The sequence below is a fragment of the Hippopotamus amphibius genome, chromosome 9 (genome assembly GCF_030028045.1).
Source record: "Hippopotamus amphibius kiboko isolate mHipAmp2 chromosome 9, mHipAmp2.hap2, whole genome shotgun sequence".
NCBI lineage: Eukaryota > Metazoa > Chordata > Mammalia > Artiodactyla > Hippopotamidae > Hippopotamus > Hippopotamus amphibius.
This window is the reverse complement of record NC_080194.1, coordinates 114,644,245-114,660,270: the sequence shown is the minus strand read 5'-3', so window position 1 is coordinate 114,660,270 and position 16,026 is coordinate 114,644,245. Positions and strand designations below refer to the sequence as shown.

The following is a 16,026-nucleotide window of genomic DNA, read 5'->3' as shown; positions in this document are numbered from 1 at the left end:
CCTGATCCCAAGTCCAGCTCTCCTCACCTTGCTCTGCTAGAAGGCACCTAGGTCAGGAGGGAAGAAACTCTTAGCAGACACCCGTGGGTGCTTGTGCTTCTGCCTTCACAGCATCGTTGGGGCAGCTGACCCCAGCTCTGGGAGTGGCTACATGACCCAGGCCTGGCCAAGAGAGCATTTCCTCCTCCTGGCCACAGTGCTGGTTCAGGGTCAGACATGTGACCCAAGCTGGTCCATATGCTTTTCCTGCTGGGATTGCTCAACTGTAGGGGTGGACTAAGCCTGGAGCTGCTGGGGGGTTGGGGGTAGTGCACCAGGAGGGAACAGCTCACCTGAGATGAGACCAACACACTGGAAAGCAGTGGACATATATTCCTTGTAATATCTCTTAAGCTCCTGGATCCAACCATGCCTGAAACTGCATTTCCTCAGGTCTTCGAGGTACATGAGTATGGAAGTCATACTGCTCACCAAGTATTTCCAGTTCTTGGTGTCCTGCCCCTCTTGTGGTCAGATGGTGCCATTGACTAGGACTGGCCAGTGAGTTGTGAGCAGAAGTGGTACATTTCACTTCTGGACCAGAACATTGAACTGACAGTCATGATACCTTTTAGAGCAGTGGCCCCCAACCTTTTTGGCACCAGGGACTGTTTTTTGTGGAAGACAATTTTTCTATGGGGTGGGGTGGGGGGGGGCGGGGTTGGGAGGGGATGGTTCAGGCGGTAATGAGAATGATGGGGAGCGATGGGGAACAGCAGATGAAGCTTGGCTAGCCTGCCTACTGCTCACCTCCTGCTGTGCAGCTGGGGGTTGGGGACCCCTGCTTTAGAGTGTTCCTCAGTGCCACAGTGACCGGTGACGTGTGAGACGGTGGCTGCTCCATCAGCCTGCGGACATGTGGGGCAGAACTTCTAGTTCACCTGTGATGGACACGTATTGTGAGCAAGAAATAAATCCTTTGTTCTAATCTGCTGAGATGTGGGGGCTGATTGTTACCACCGCATAACCCAGCCTATCCGGACTGAATCAATGAGCTGTAAGTTTCCTTTTTTTTTGCTTAAGCAGGTTTGAGATGGGTTTTTGTCACCTGGCATAGAAAGTGTCCTAGCATGTTTCTCATCTCATCCCTGCGATGAGGACTGTCCTCCCATCCCAAGGAAGGACCACATTCAAAGGGGCCTGAGGACCAGACTCCATCATGTTCCACAAATGACCTTGGGCAAGTCATTTGCTGTCTCTGAGCCTCAGTTTCCTCTTTTGTGATGTGGGTCAGGAATCAGCCTCTCAGCTGACTCTGGGGATGTAAAGGGAGGATGAGGACAGGGACATTAAATGTGTACATGCTTCTCTACCATCACCTTCAGCTGGCCTCCGGGTCAGTTGAGGACAGCCCTTCGCCAGTCTCCTTCCCAAAGAAATACCCTGAAGCTGACATTGCCATGTGCTAGGATTTAAAGAACCTGAGAACAGCTTCCCGACCTTTCCCCATCAGTTATTGCAAGGTCTCAGCCTAGGATGCTGTCTGGGTTTCCCAGACAATCTACTTTGGAAAGGAGGGAGGGGGTACAAATAGGACCCATCCCTTCCTTTTACCGCTGGGGAAAGAGAAGCCCAGAGGGGCAGTGACTCGCCCAGGCACCCAGAGTCCATGCTCCCCACTCCACATCCTTGGCTCCTTTTTGGCCTCTTGTCGGAGGGAGAGCCTCCTCCCCCTTCCTCCCACCCACCTGGGGACTCGGTTTGCCTGGGCTGCCGCTGGCATCGTGCGCAGGATAGCCCTTCACAGCCCACTGTGGTCGCCCCAGATGTACCATCAAAACCCAGAACGGGTGGGACTTCCCTGGCGGTCCAGTGGTTAAGACTCCGTGCGTCCACTGCAGGGGGCGTGGGTTCGATCCCTGGTCTGGGAACTAAGATCCCACATGCCCCGCGGCAGAGCCAAAAACAAAAACCAAAAAAATTCCAGATGGCAGAGGGAGCACGTGTCCTTCCCCTCTGGGCAGCTCAGGACACCAAGAACAAAGGAGGAAGATGTAAAAACGCTCCACAGTGAAGGGGATGGGATGGGGTCACCTGCAGCCAAGAAGCACCAACACATGAATGGAAAACAAGCGGCGTCAAGTCTCCGCTCAGATGTCACCTTTGCAGTGCAACGCACCCTGGGCCCTTACTGAATACTGCAGCACCCCACCGACCTAGTTTTATCATTTTCCATAACATTTATTGTGCTTTTTAACATACGTCTTTTACTTGCTTATCATATTTACTGTTTGTCCCACCAACACAGGGATTTTGTCTGTTTTATCATCCACTGCTAGGTCTCAGAGCCTATACTAGTGCCTGGCACATAGCAGGTGCTCAATAAATACTGAATAAATGAATGAATGAGTCGATCAGAGGCAGGGTAGTGACTGACAAATCAGTGGGCCACGAGGAGGGAGGCGACTGAGTCCAGGAGGGACCCACCTGCCCTTGGACCTGGAAATGGACCAGAATGGGACATGAAGGTGAAGACAGGGGCTTCCTGTCTGTGAATGGAGTAAGAGAACCACCTCCACCCCCCCCCCTGCCCTGTTACTCACAACATGGGGCAGCTAGGGGGTCTTCCTCCATCCCTAGTGGCCACAGGTGTGAGGGTTTTTCTTTTTAAAATTGATGGCCCCAGAAAAGAAATTTGCATTCTGCAATTCTGGGGGTCTCTCAGCATCATGCTGGCTGCCCACGCCAACGCGAACTCCAACCCTGGAAAGAAGTGCCAAGGGGGAGGGCTTTGAGGCTGGACGGCCTGAGCTGGGAAGCCAGCAGATCCACATACTAGCTTCCAACCTGCAGAAATTATTTTATTTCCTTGTGCCTCAGTTTCCTCATACACGAAATGGGTATATTGATAGGACATACTTCTTAGGGCTGTTATGGGAGCAGGAGTTAATATGTGTGAAGTATGGAGAACAGTATCTGGCACAAGTGCTCAGAAAATGTTGTTACCGGACTTCCCTGATGGCGCAGTGGTTAAGAATCTGCCTGCCGATGCAGGGGGGACATGGTTTCGATCTGTGATCCGGGAAGATCCCATATGCCACGGAGCAACCAAGCCTGTGTGCCACAACTATTGAGCCCGTGTGCTACAACTACTGAAGCCGCACACCTAGAGCCCATGTTCTGCAACAAGAGAAACCACTGCACTGAGAAGCCTGTGCACCGCAACGAGGAGTAGCCCACGCTTGCTGCAAATAGAGAAAGCCCGTGTGCAGCAACGAAAACGCAATGCAGCCAATCAATCAATCAATTAAAAATGTTGTTACTTTATCATGACTTTTGTAGACAAGTCACCCCTCACCCCCCACCCCAGCAAGCTTTTATTGATCTCAATCTGAAACGTGGATGGACAACCAACTACAGACATCCGGAGACCCAGCGGAACCAGCAGGAAACGGAGATGCTGGGCTGCGGATGCCACTTGCTGGTGACCACTGGAACTTGGCCGAGGCGCTGGCTGAAGGCGGTGCCCTCCCCACGCTGCTGTCCAGGGGACTCCACCTGCATCTGCCGGGTACTGTCGGGGGGGCCACACAACTGTCACAGAAACTCTGTGCGGTGGGAATGTGGCGATGAGGACATGAGGTCAGCTGGTAGGTTCTTTTTTGAAATCGAAGTGCAGTTGGTTTACGACAGTGTGTTAATTTCAGGTGTACAGTGTAGTGATTCGTTTTTGGTTTTCTGTCTTGTTATTTTTTTTTTTTTTGCAGATTATATTCCATATAGTTTATCACAAGATACCGGGTATAATTCCCTGTGCTGCACAGTGAATCCTGCTGCTCGTCTGCTTTATGTACAGTATCTGTTAACCCTAACCTCCCAGTTTATCCCTCCCCTCTCCCTTTGGTGCCCACAGCAGGTTCTTTTTTATTGTTTATTTTTTTTAGTGGGTTCTTTTAAAATTTCTTTGCTTTTAAAAAAATTTTTAAATTAAAAAAATTATTTAATTTTTAACTTTTATTTTTTAGTAGGCTTTTTTTTTTTTTTTAAATGTAACAAGGGCTGAGTTCTACTCCTCGGGTGGGTGGACCTGCGTTGGGCACTGGGCAGTGTGGGTGGTGAGACCACACTATGTAGGGAGATCACGTGTGTGCACACACATATACACGCACACACTTCACACACACAACACATATATGCACATACACATCTGGAACATCCCCAGCTTACGTGGGTCCAGGGCCCAAGGGAAGGCTGGGTAGTCAGGTGGCCAGAGGACAGAACTCCCTCTCGGCCCAGGGTTCTGGGTGGCCTTGGGCGAAACGAGGCTGGAAAGGGAGGAGGAGGCCTGAGAAGGCAGCCCAGAGGATGCTCCATGGGGGAAACCAGGGAGCAATGAGTGAAGAGGGAGTAAAATCAGGACCTCAGCGCTGGGACTGCTGCCGTAGAGATACGGAGCGTATAGCTCTCCATGTGCGGATACAGCTGTGCCCAGGACACCGCAGGGTGAACAGCCGGCGCTGTGTCAGCACGTAAAATGCCATCGCAGGTCTGCGTTTTCTTGGTGGGGGATGGGGAGCGTAAAAGGTATGTAAATGCAGAGAAAAAGGCCTGAAGGAGAAATCTGCCTGGAGGCTTATGTCATATCTGTGACGTTTTAAGCATATGGCTTCTGTACGTAAAAAGGAGTAAGAATGAAAAGTGTGGAGGGACAGGGAACCCAGAGGACAGACCCGCGGATGTCTGGGGCTGGCTGTTCCTCAGGGTGAACAGAACACGACTGCTCTGGGCTCGATGCTCCGCCCGCCCCCGTGTTTTACTAGGTGGTCGGTGTTTACAATCCTTTCTCTCCTAAACGTGAAGTCCTCCCCACCCTGGGCGTGCAGGCTTTAGTTTTCCACAGTCCCTACCCCTCCCTCGTATTAACAAGGGCCGCCTTCCTCTCCTCTGCGTTACCTGCCTGGCCCTGAAGTCATCTGATCTCATAGCCTCTGGTCTACACTGTGGTTCTGGGAACCATCGGTGCAGAGTTTGGAACGGCAGAGAGCTACCTTGGATGGCGGGGTGGATGGACAGATGGACAGGTGGGGGCAGGGGAGGGAGAGAAGGAGTAGGTCCTCCTTGCACAGGACACCTGGCTATGGGAATGTGGGTCACAGAAACCCCATTCCTCCGCTTATGAGATGGCCCTCCGTCCCTATGTCCCATCTCCCAGACACGTGCCTAAACCGTCCCTCGTCTGGGGCACAGGAAACACACTGGGTTGAGCTGCACTTGCCCTTGGTGTTTGTTCTTCAGCTCCTCTGGCCCTCCTGTGAGGGGGATATTTTATCCCCATTTCTCAGATGAGAAAACCAAGGCTCTGAGACCGGAACATCAAGACTGGATCCCAACAATAAGGTCCTACGGTACAGCACAGGGAACTATATCCAATCTCTTGGGATAAACCATAATGGAAAAGAAGATTAAAAAAAATGTACGTATGTGTATAACTGAGTCACTTTGCTGTACAGCAGAGATTGGCACAACATTGTGAATCAACTATGCTTCTATTAAAAAAAAAAAACAACTGGATCCTACCCCTACCTTCCTCCTGCTACACAACGCATTCCCAAATAATCAGCATCTCTATTTTCTGTTCACAAAGCAGATCACTTCCATTATACTACTTGATTCCAAAAAATCCCCCCAAATGCTATTTTTTCACACTTGAGTAAATATGAAAAAAGAAGAAAAAAATGATGCTAAGACTTGGCCAGGTCTTGGCTGTCCTGGGATTCACCTCAAGACTCCGGACCCCACAGCCCTGTCCCGTCACCTTGGGGTCTGGCCCAGGGACCAGGTCCTTGGCAGGGGGAGGATGGAAACACAGGGCCACCAGCTGGACCAGGTCAAGAGCTGCACGTTGTAAGTGGGAGGAGCTGCCATGGGCCTGAGACCGGGCCTGGGTGGGCCATGTCCCGCACTTGTCACTTGCAGTGTTACGAGATTTCTCCATCTTTCAAGAGAAGACTGAGATCTGGATTTTTTAAAAATATGAAACCTGCAATTTTTAAGACATGTTGGTAACTAAAAAACGACAGAAAAAGAAATGTTGTGGGCTAAAGAGAGCAGCCATGGGCCAAACCTACCTTCCAGGCCTGTGACCTCCAGGCCTGTGACCTCCATGGCCTGCTGACATCACTGGCCATGCCAACCAATCACAAGTTTGCCCTGCTGCCAGTCGCCTGTCAAGGGACAGGCCCGGGCCCAGATAAGCCAGGTAAGTGGGAGGAAGGGCTTCCAAGGCAGGGGCAGGCGGTGAGGCTGCGCCTGGGCTGGCTGAGCTCGGCCACAGCACCCGCCTCTTCTGTGGTTTTCCGGGCAACATTTATTCCCGGCTGTTCCTCGGCTGAAAACAAGGAGCCCCCAGGGGATCAAAGATTCTTTAGGAAACACATACAACCAAATGCATTTTACTTCGCTTTAATTAAAAAATATATAAATACATGCCAGGGGATTTTTTTTTCTTCATAAGAGGTTGAAAGAACAAAACAAACCCCAGACCTACTGGGACTCCCCATTTCTGGGTGGCAGGAGGCCTGCGCGCGGCTCGCAGGCTCAGCCCCAGCCCACAGGCCGGGGGTCCTGCCTGGAGAGGACCGAGGCTCTGCCGGGGCCTCGGCGGTGGGGCGCCCAGCCCCTCCATGACACGTCCCCAAGAGGCGCTGCCCCTCAGGCCGCAGGGGCTTTCCGGGGAGCAGGGCGCGCCCTCCGCGGCGGGGCGGCTGGATTCCGGGACGCGAGGTCTGCGAGGATGGGGCACACCCCCGAGGCCCCCAGCTCCCGGCCCCTCACTGGCCAGCGGATGTCCACATAGAGGGCTTGGGGCCTGGGCAGGTGGCTCTCTCCCAAATGGCAGCCTCATCTTGGAAACCCTTGGAGGACAAGCCCCCCCAGGCCTCTCGCACTCACCGCCACCTAGGTTCCCGAGAGACGGGGAACACGAGGAGGAGAGCGGGCAGGGACCAGCACCTCCAAGCTTCGCCCAGGTCCTGGGGTGATGGAGCACGGGCCCCAGCCCCAACCCCGGAAGGGCCCAGGAGCAGGCAGGCGGGTGGCCCTCCTTCCAGAGTGCCATGCCGGAAACCACAGTCAGAGCCGCAGGCTGGGCACACAGTGTCCCCGTGTGGCGGGCAGGGTGCAGGGCCCCCCACGCCCTGACCTCGTCAGGCCACACCCCACACGTGGGCAGGAGGCCCCCAGGAGAGAACACGCTCTCTCTCCTCAGGGCCGGGGATGGGACAGAAGGCTCGTGATGACCACGTGGGTCTCAGAAGTGGACCCACTTGTTCCAGTTGACCTCGTTGGGGAAGACACGGCCCAGGCGGAGCGTGCAGTCCAGCGTGGGCTCGTAGAACACCATGGGGGTCTCGCCTGGGCTGGGGGGCGCCTCTGCCTCTCCGACCGCTGGCTTAGAGAAGAGCGAGACGGCCGGGAGCTTTCTCAGCAAGCGCTTTTTAATGCAGCCAAGGAATTCCAGGCCCTGCAGACAGCACAGACAGACCGGTTTACAGGGGCATTTAAGGACAAGACAACATCCTCTGTACCCAGAGCTGCCTCCCAGAACAGACACCCGAACATGGCCTTACCCAGGCAAAAGCCCAGGGCAAGAGAGAAAAGTGTGTGACCAGCATTTACACAGCGGCCCTGTGTTGAGCAGGGCTTGCAGACCAGCTTCCAGATGGGGTTCCATTTGGCTTAGAGCTGCTGTGAGGGGCAGGGCGTTTCACACTGAATTTCCCATTTCCACTTCTGTTGAGGAGCTGAAGCCCCCCAGGCACACGTGGCCGGAGCACACAGTGGCCATCAGGCCCAGCTGCCCTCAGGAGGCCACGGGCACGTCTCCAGGTCTCCCTGCCACCCACGGGGGCGTGTCACTCACCTACCTGCCTGTCCCTGCGGGCCTGTGAGCCCCTGAGCCCTGATCTAGGAAACGGGTCAGAAGCCAGACCCTGGGAACACTGACTGATAAATCTGCAGCAGCTCGGGGCTGGGGAAGGGTGCTGGGAGGGACGGCCTGGGGGCAGGAACCCAGGGCAGGGGTGGAGGCTGCAGGAGGCTGAGTGCTGAGAACCAGGGCTGGGTGCCGGCAGCGCTAAAGGGCACAGAGACCAGCTGTGGGAGGGTGCAACGGGCACGGGGCTCGGCTGGTGTGGCAGCCTCGGAGGGCCGTGGGGCTGACCTCTCCGATGGGGGGTGGGTGGGGAGAGGGGAGCAGGCAGTGGGGGGCACCTGGGGCCCAAGACTCTCCTGAGGAGCCTGGCTCTCTGCCAGGAGGTGAGTGCACCCTCGCGGGCCGAGCCCGTACACGGTGGCTGCACCCTAGAGCTTGGCCAACGCGCCCACCGCCCCGGGCCCTCTGAGACTCAGCCCAGACCCAGAAGGAGGGAGCTGCAGTGGGGGAGGGGAGCCCAGCCACACCTGGAGCAGCTCGAGCACGGCGAGGGGCTGCAGGACGCCCTCGTAGTGCTGCAGCAGGCAGCTCTCGGGCACGCCGGGCCTGGTCATGATGTGGTGCAGCACGGCCTCCATCATGCCCTTGATCACGGGCGTGTTCAGGCGGCCGTCCACGATGCGCCACGGGCGCCCGATGAAGCGGACTCTCTCACAGTCCCTGCAGGGCGGGCACACGGGTGTCAGGCTTGGTGGGGAAGGGGAGACAGCTGCTCCCCGGTGGCCCCCGCGCAGCGGACAGGACACGGAAGCTCGGGGAGGTCCGGCGCCCGGCCCAGGACCCAGGGCTGCACACCGTCTCCCTCCTGCTCTTCCACCTCCCGCGCCCCTCCCGTCTGGACAGACGGGCCCCAGCCCCGCGGCCCGCGAGCACTGGCCCCCACTTCAGCCCACACCGGCAGGCGTGGGGGTGGGGAAGAGCTAGGACTTCTGGATCCAGCAGCTCCATTGGGGACCCGGGCCGGTGGCTGCCTCCCCTTCTGACCAGGCTCAAGGGTCTGTACGCAGAAGCTCTCCTTCTGTGTTGTATACGGGGATTCCAGACACACTTTCCTTTTTCTCCTCAAAACTAGACCAGTGACTGGTCTGCCACACAGGGTCCCCACGTGGGACGGACCCCAGGCTAGCTGGACTCTTGGCTCATGTGACTAGGCCCTGCGGGGCAGGGCGTGGGGGTGGGGCCCTACCCCCGAGCTGGGAGAGCACGGCCCCGCCAAGCTGAGGGTGATGTACGCACGGGGCCAGGGGCCCCTCTCCAGGAAGGCTTCGCTGACACCCACTGTTCCTGACAGACTGGGTGCTACACCAGTCAGCACCGCGGGCCCGTGTCCACCACATGCAAGCAGCACCTGCTTGGTCCCCCAGTGAGTGGGACCAACCGTCCCTCACGCGTCCCGGACCCCTGGCCGGGAACCGCTGTGCCAGACAGATCTTTATGAAAGATCTTCATGTGACAATTCATCCTGGGCCCTGGGCACAACCCCCACAGGCTCTCACTGACACCCCGCCCCCGGCCCAGGCCACCAGAGTCTGCATCACGCTCACCTTTCCCACGCTGCCTGGGAGAGGCCTCCGGCCGCAGAACCGTCCGCCAAACCTGAGGAGAGGGAAAGGGTGTGGGAGACTCAAGGTGGGGGCCATCTTTCCCTCTCCCATCCATTCCACAAATCCTTCCGGGTCGGGGGATAAAGCAGTGAACCCAGTGACAGCAGTCCCCCTCCCCAGAGGCTTGGGCATGGGGGCCAAAGCCTGCACACCCAGGACAACACCGGATGGACGGCGGGTGCAAGTGCGGGGGCTGCGCCCAGGGCCCGAGGACGCCCCCGCCCCAGGAGACCGAGCAAGTGAGCGCCTTCCTCCAGAAGCCCTGATCACAGAGCTGCGTGCATAAAACCCTTGGACAAAAACACCCCAAAGAATTACAGCACAGGAGAGGAAAACGGGGCATCTGCCACACCCCTTGGGAGGCGAGACCCCTCCTCCTTCTGCTTCCTGATAAGGATGCTTCAGGAAACAGCTCTTTCCAGGACCGAGAGAGAGCCTTGTCCCTGCAATGCACAGGTCGGCAGGAGCCCCTACCCTCTAGTGGAAATACAAGTGTCAACAGGAAAGAGCCTCCCCATCAGAGCCGAGGCCCGTGAAGTGAAGGCCCCTTTCGTGGCAGCAGCAGGTTCCTGGTCTCCAGGAAGGTGTGAGCCCATCAGGCCCTGTGACAGAGCGTGGGCGGGTGGGGGAGGTGGGGTGAGGGACAGGGTTTGGTACCTCTGGGGTCTTCAGGGCCCTCCGGAGGCTGGGCCTGACAGCTCAGCTGCCCTTGGCCTGGGGAGCTGGGTGCCCCGACACCCTCTTGGTCCTCCTGCCCGGCTTCCGATGCTTCTGGTGGAGGCTCCCTTATGCCTGTGTCCTCAGGCGCTGTGGGCAGGGCAGGCACCTGGGTTTCTGGCTCCTCTTCTGCTCTGGGCCCTGGGCTGGGGGCCGAGCGCGCGTCCTGGAGCCTGGGCCTTTTTGCAGGGGGCTCCTGGGCACTCTCGGGGTCAGTCCCCCCGCCCTGGCTGTCCGCATCGGTGCTGGCCCAGCTGGCACGCCTCTTGGTGCTCGCGGGGCCCTGAGAAGGTGGTGCCTGCCTCTCAGGGGGGTCGTCCTCGCTGGGAGGCCCCTCGGGGGGCCTGGCCTGGGGGTCTTCTCTTTGAGGGTCAGCGCCTTCCTCTTTGTCTTTTAGCCGCACCGAGTGCAGGAGCCAGGGCTCGGCCGAGGCCATGGCCACCAGGCGAGTGGTGTTGCCGCCGACTTCCAGCACCTGCTGTTGCTCTAAGAGGTCCTAGGAAAAGCAGGGGACACGCGGGGTCTGTAGGGAACCCCAGGGTCATCGGGGTTCACTGAGCAGGTGGCCAGCCCGGCTCCTTCGGGACAGGTGACTCTGACTGAACTTGGAGCCACAGTGGCGCCCTCAAAGCGGATGCGACCTTACAAGTCTCCTTCTCCCCGGCCAGCTCCTCCCAGGCTCGGCACCCCGAGGGCTACCAAGTTCTTTGCAAAAGCCACGCTTATTCCCACTTCCCACGTGAAGGACAACAGCTCCTCCCCTCGTTCACCACGCTCTCCTCCCATGTCCTTGTTCTCACCCATGAGCTGCACCAACTCTGGGTGGCACACAGGGGTTCACCATCACCTGGCTTTCTCCTGTATATTAAAACCCCCACAAGTCAAGGTTCAAGGAATTTGCCCCAGTTCACAGCCTGGACCCGGGACTCACACCCAGATCATGAGGGTCTGGGGAGGGTTAGCTGCGCACGCGCCACTGAGGCCCTGTGCCGGGCACCAGGGCACAGAGGGGGCTGCCGGCCCCTCGCCTCTCATCGGTCAGGGGGACCTGCTGCTTGGGCTCCAGCCCCGGGGCCTGGGGAACAGCCTCACCCTACCTCCCAGGCCCCCAGAGGCCCCAAGAGCCTTAAGAACAATCAGACACCAAGTGAACGGTATTTGACACCCCTCTCGTATTTCCTGCTCTCGCTCGCAGGTAACGACAAGTATGGGCGCCCACCCCCTCCCGGTGAACACACGCAAGGCAGGAGCCTCCACGTCAGTAACACACAACAGCGGTCACAGCCAACACACAGGAGGGCAAGCCAGGCCCCGGGGCGCTTGATCGAAAAGGTCCAACTCTTCTCCCATTCTTTGGGTTCGAGGGTCACTGATGAAAACGGGCCCGAGCAGGTAAAGCTGCAAACGACAGGACCCTATGGGCCCTTCGCGGGGCAGGCCCTTCCCCCATTTCCCCTGCTTTAGCTCCTCTCTGAAGCACCCAGACAACAGTATCTAATGCACTTTCCCGAGTTGTTCACAGACGTGGAATCCCCCTCCCCATCAAATGGAAGAAATGTGCTGGCACCTGAGGCCTGATAAGGTTAACCCCTGTGACACCGCCCTGTTCCCTCACCATCAGCCAGTCAGAGGCTTGTACACGAGCTGATCCCACACCCTGCAGCCCCCCTCCCTCACCTGGCCTTTAAAAATGCTTTGCTGAAACCCTTCAGGGAGCTGGGGGTTTTGGGGGGCGCGAGCCCCTGCTCTCCTTGCAGGGCCCGGCAGCAAAGCCTTTCTCTCCCCCAAACTCCAACGGTTTGGTTGGTTTGGCCTCGCTCTGTGTCGGGCACACGGACTCCTGCCCACAAAGCGGTGAGTCCTGTGGACCAGACAGCAGAGAGCTGGGGAGGACGAGGCCCGTGGCTTTGGGGGGCGCAGGCCAGCTGTGCTAAAGAAACGGCCCACAGCGGCCAGACCTTCTAACATTCAAGAGAAGCTGGGCTTTAGGCAAAATCTCCTATTTTCAATGCTGACCACTAATCCAGCGTTGGAAACACTCCACTCCGTGCCCAGACCAAGCCCCCCCCAAGGTGGGCACCTGGCCCCTGCGCTGCTGCTTCCGGTCTGGCTACCGCAGGCTAGCTGGGGGCACAGCTCACCTGGACGTAGTCTGTGAAGGTCCTGGAGCGCTCACCATCTGTCCTCGCCAAGGTGGAGAACCGTCTGCTCAGCTCCACCTTGTCCACCCCAAAGCAACCGGCCGCCGCAACGGCCCCCTGGACCTCCAGCACGGCGGACACGTCTCCAGGTGTGTACCCAGACAGTGCCACCTGGTGGGCGAACTCTTCCAAGCTGCAGGTGTCCTCCTGGCTGTTTACCAGCCTGGTGAACGTGTCAGGGAGGCAGGAGGTTCCCACCGTCAGCTCTTCCAGAGGGGGGACTGTGGAGACCAGGAGGACAGAGTCGGCCCTGAGAGGCCCCCTCCCCTCCCAGACCAGCGCACAAGCGACGCCGAGGCAGGTCACACTCCAGCACTGACTCGCTGCTCCCCAAATACTGAGGGGTCACCTTCTGGGTGGACACGGTGGGGCCCCTGGCAGTTGGGGTCCTGATACGTGCCCCTGGGCCCTGGACTGCAGCCCGCTGGATCCCAACCAGTACGATCCTCCTGCTCCAAACTCACAGGGCAGGGCAGACAGGTGGGGCTGCGGCCTCAGAACCAGAGCCCTGGAGCTCCAGAGGGAGAGGGTCCTCCGCTCGGGCTCCCCGGGGCCCACCCTTCTTGATGCTTATGTGTTCACGGCTCCTCAAACCCCATGAGATACCCCGGGACCCTCTCCATAAATTCCCCCTCCTGCTCACACCAGCCAGGGTTGGTTTCTGGTGCTTCCTGTACAAGGTGTCTTTGCTAAGACCACAAGCTACAGGTCATCACATTTTTGCCTGGGCCAAGCTCCTGACACAGCACAGAATGCTGGTTGTGGTTGCGAAACTGAACACCTCAACACGTGGGAGGAAAGGCAAGTTAGATGGAGCAGGAAAGGGATAGGAAGGAGGAAGAGAAGTACAGGGAGGAGGCCCTAATACCTCATTTTATGGGGAGGGAGGAGAGACTGCCTGAAATGAAGGGTGCAGGAAATGGAGGTTTAAGTAAATAAGTCATTAACGTTTCAAAGGCAATCAACAGAAGAGCTCAAAAAAGCGTAAAAATTGGAAGTAAAGGAGATAAGAACACAAGTAGAAGATTCATCTTTCACAGCAAGAGGTCAAACAGCAACATTTAAGCAAAATGACCTTGGTGAGCCCTAACCCCACAGTGGGCACCGCCCAGGGCTCCCCAAGCAAGTAGGCAACTCCGGACGCGCCCCGTCCCACCCCCACCCCGGGGGCGGCAGCTCAGGAGAGGAGGGGGTCTCCCTTTGTTTTCTGCTTTGGCCCGGTCAGCAGTGGCCGCTGCACGTGGCCTTGGGAGCCTGGCCATGAGCCCCGGGTCTGGGCCACGGGGCGGGCGGGGGTGGCACTCACCGGTGGCCCCGAGCCCGGTGGGCTTGGGGGTGCAGCGCAGCCGGAACCTGACCTGGCAGGAGTTCACCACGATGCTGTCGTTGGGGTTGAGGTTGCGGTTGCTGACGATGCCGGGGGCGCAGCAGCCCTTCATCAGCAGGTAGTTGGTGTGGGAGGCCTGGCGGGCTTTCACCTCGATGCTCCGGCGCTTGGCCCCTGAGCCCTCATCCAGGTCTTCCTCTTCCTCCTCCTCCTCTTCCAAGGCGCCGTCCTTCCCCAGGCTAGGAGCAGAAAACGGACCTGGATGACGGAGCCTGGCCGAGCCTTCTGCTGGTCCGGCCACCCCTGCAGATAGCGGTGCTCTGACCACAGACCTGCCCCTGACGTCTGGCTGTGAGGTCAGGTCAGCACAGACTGGGACTCCCGTCCCTATATCTGTGTCTCTGCCAGGGCCGTTCCTTCTGCCTGGAAACCCTTCCCAGTCTCTGCCCCCAAACGCCTGCTTTCCCATTAAATCCCAGTTCAGGTACTATGACCTCAAGGAACTTTTGCCGATCCTCCTCTGTGCCTAGGCCGCCCTCCTCGTCACCCTGTTCTGGGTCCTTCTCTTTGGCACAGCCCCGTCACCCCCTCCTCTGGCTCCCCCGGCGCCCAGGGACACCAGCAGGAGGCGCTGCACTGGACACTGTACTGGAATCTGCGGTCCAGACCCGTGATGCCCCGACCCGGCAGCTCCCGGAAAGCGCAGCCGAGGCCCTGCTGACTTCGTACAGCACATGCCCACACAAGGCCAAGCACAACACAGAGAAACGCAGCACATGTTTGCTGAATGAATAAAAACCAGATGATGGAGGAAATAAAAGGGCAGACGCCACAGCCTGAGAGGAAGTGACGGTGCCCGAAGCCCCCGATGGGGCTCAGAGCAGCATCCCAGCGGCTCTTACCTCTTCATGACCTCGTTCTCCACCATCGAACTGTCCACCACGACGATCTGCTCCGGGATCCTGACGTCCATGGAAACAAGGCCCAGAGAGAAAAGGGTCAGTGCGGCCACACAGTGTCCTCCAGGCCCGTCCAAAGAAAATGCCACCAGGTCGCTCGTGGAGTCCTTGTTATCCTGGTCTTTGAAGGAAAAATTGTCCGGCTGGTCCAACTTGCCGGCAGCCTGGATTCTGTCGAAGAACTGGAATGATTCTGCACAGATGGTGCTTGGAAATCGCCACGTGAAAATCCTACACAGAAAGAGAAGGGAAGGGCCTTTCTGAGGACGGGGTGCAGGAGGCCTTGGCGTGGACGGGCTGCGGGCACTTGGAATCTTGCCGTCAATACTGAGCAGCCTGGCTTCTCCCTGGAAGCCGTGTTTCCCATCAGATGAGGGTGCTGCCCTTCAGTCTAACTATGTGTCTCCCCACTCACCTGAGCACCTTCAAGGCGGGGCTGTGACTTTTCATCGAACCCAACACTCTAGGCCTCGTGGTGCCAAACCGGGGAAGATGAATGTGCCTTTTGTAATCCTGTTTACACACGGCAAGCCCTGAACGCCCACCGAGGGGAGGGGACACGCGTGTGTCAAGTCTCACTGTCTCCACTCGGCCTGCGGTCAAGCCCTCGCCTCTGTCCAGAGGGTGAATTTCCAGACCCCTAACAACAACCTCTTGCCAACGTGCCGCTAACTGGGTCTGAAAAGTACACGACGGCTTCCAAATGAAACGTGTGAGCCTGCAAGGCAGGCGGCCTGGTACAGCTCGGAGCTGTGAAGATTAGGGACTGAGGTTATGCCCAACCGGGAGGGTGCACTTATAGCTGCTTTATTTATTAGAAACTCATTTTACCCAATTTGATGGGAAAAAGGGAAACGGACTACCTGCAAAGCTGGTAAATGCCCCAACACAAAATACCCCAGGCATTAACCATATTCCCAGACAAGGAAGGACAGCCGTTGATGAGAAACTCGGTCCCAGAGGCTGCGTCTCGCACACGAGAGGCCCAGGCTGCCTGCTCTCTGACGTCTGCCTCTTCCGCTCACCTGTGCTCCTCTCTGCAGACAGGCCCCGCCCTCCCCATGCTCACCTGTGGTAGGTCTGGGACAACTGGTAGGACATGGGCGCGAAGGGCAGAGCACGGTTTTTCTTGGGGCCCAGCGTGTGGTTGACACGGCGCCGGTTGACCAGGCTCCTCTTCTGGTACTCCACGAAAGCCTTCACCAGGACGTGGTCCTTATACTCCCGGTAGAGGCGGAACGTCTGC

At 57.8% G+C, this 16,026-nt stretch overlaps 1 protein-coding gene across 3 annotated transcripts in view; it reads right to left on the bottom strand.

Annotated features, from left to right (window-relative positions):
- Positions 1 to 6,440: 6,440 nt before the first annotated feature.
- Positions 6,441 to 16,026, bottom strand: part of GTF3C1 (general transcription factor IIIC subunit 1) — a 71,438-nt gene continuing 61,852 nt past the window's right edge. For all 3 annotated transcript variants that reach the window (XM_057748760.1, XM_057748761.1, XM_057748762.1), the window contains 8 exons: positions 15,850 to 16,022; positions 14,724 to 15,011; positions 13,801 to 14,060; positions 12,435 to 12,715; positions 10,234 to 10,789; positions 9,517 to 9,568; positions 8,440 to 8,632; positions 6,441 to 7,501 (listed from right to left, as the gene is read on the bottom strand). In XM_057748760.1, the coding sequence (XP_057604743.1) occupies positions 7,289 to 7,501; positions 8,440 to 8,632; positions 9,517 to 9,568; positions 10,234 to 10,789; positions 12,435 to 12,715; positions 13,801 to 14,060; positions 14,724 to 15,011; positions 15,850 to 16,022 (2,016 nt within the window). In that variant the 3' untranslated portion in view covers positions 6,441 to 7,288. The remainder of the gene's footprint in view (positions 7,502 to 8,439; positions 8,633 to 9,516; positions 9,569 to 10,233; positions 10,790 to 12,434; positions 12,716 to 13,800; positions 14,061 to 14,723; positions 15,012 to 15,849; positions 16,023 to 16,026) is intronic.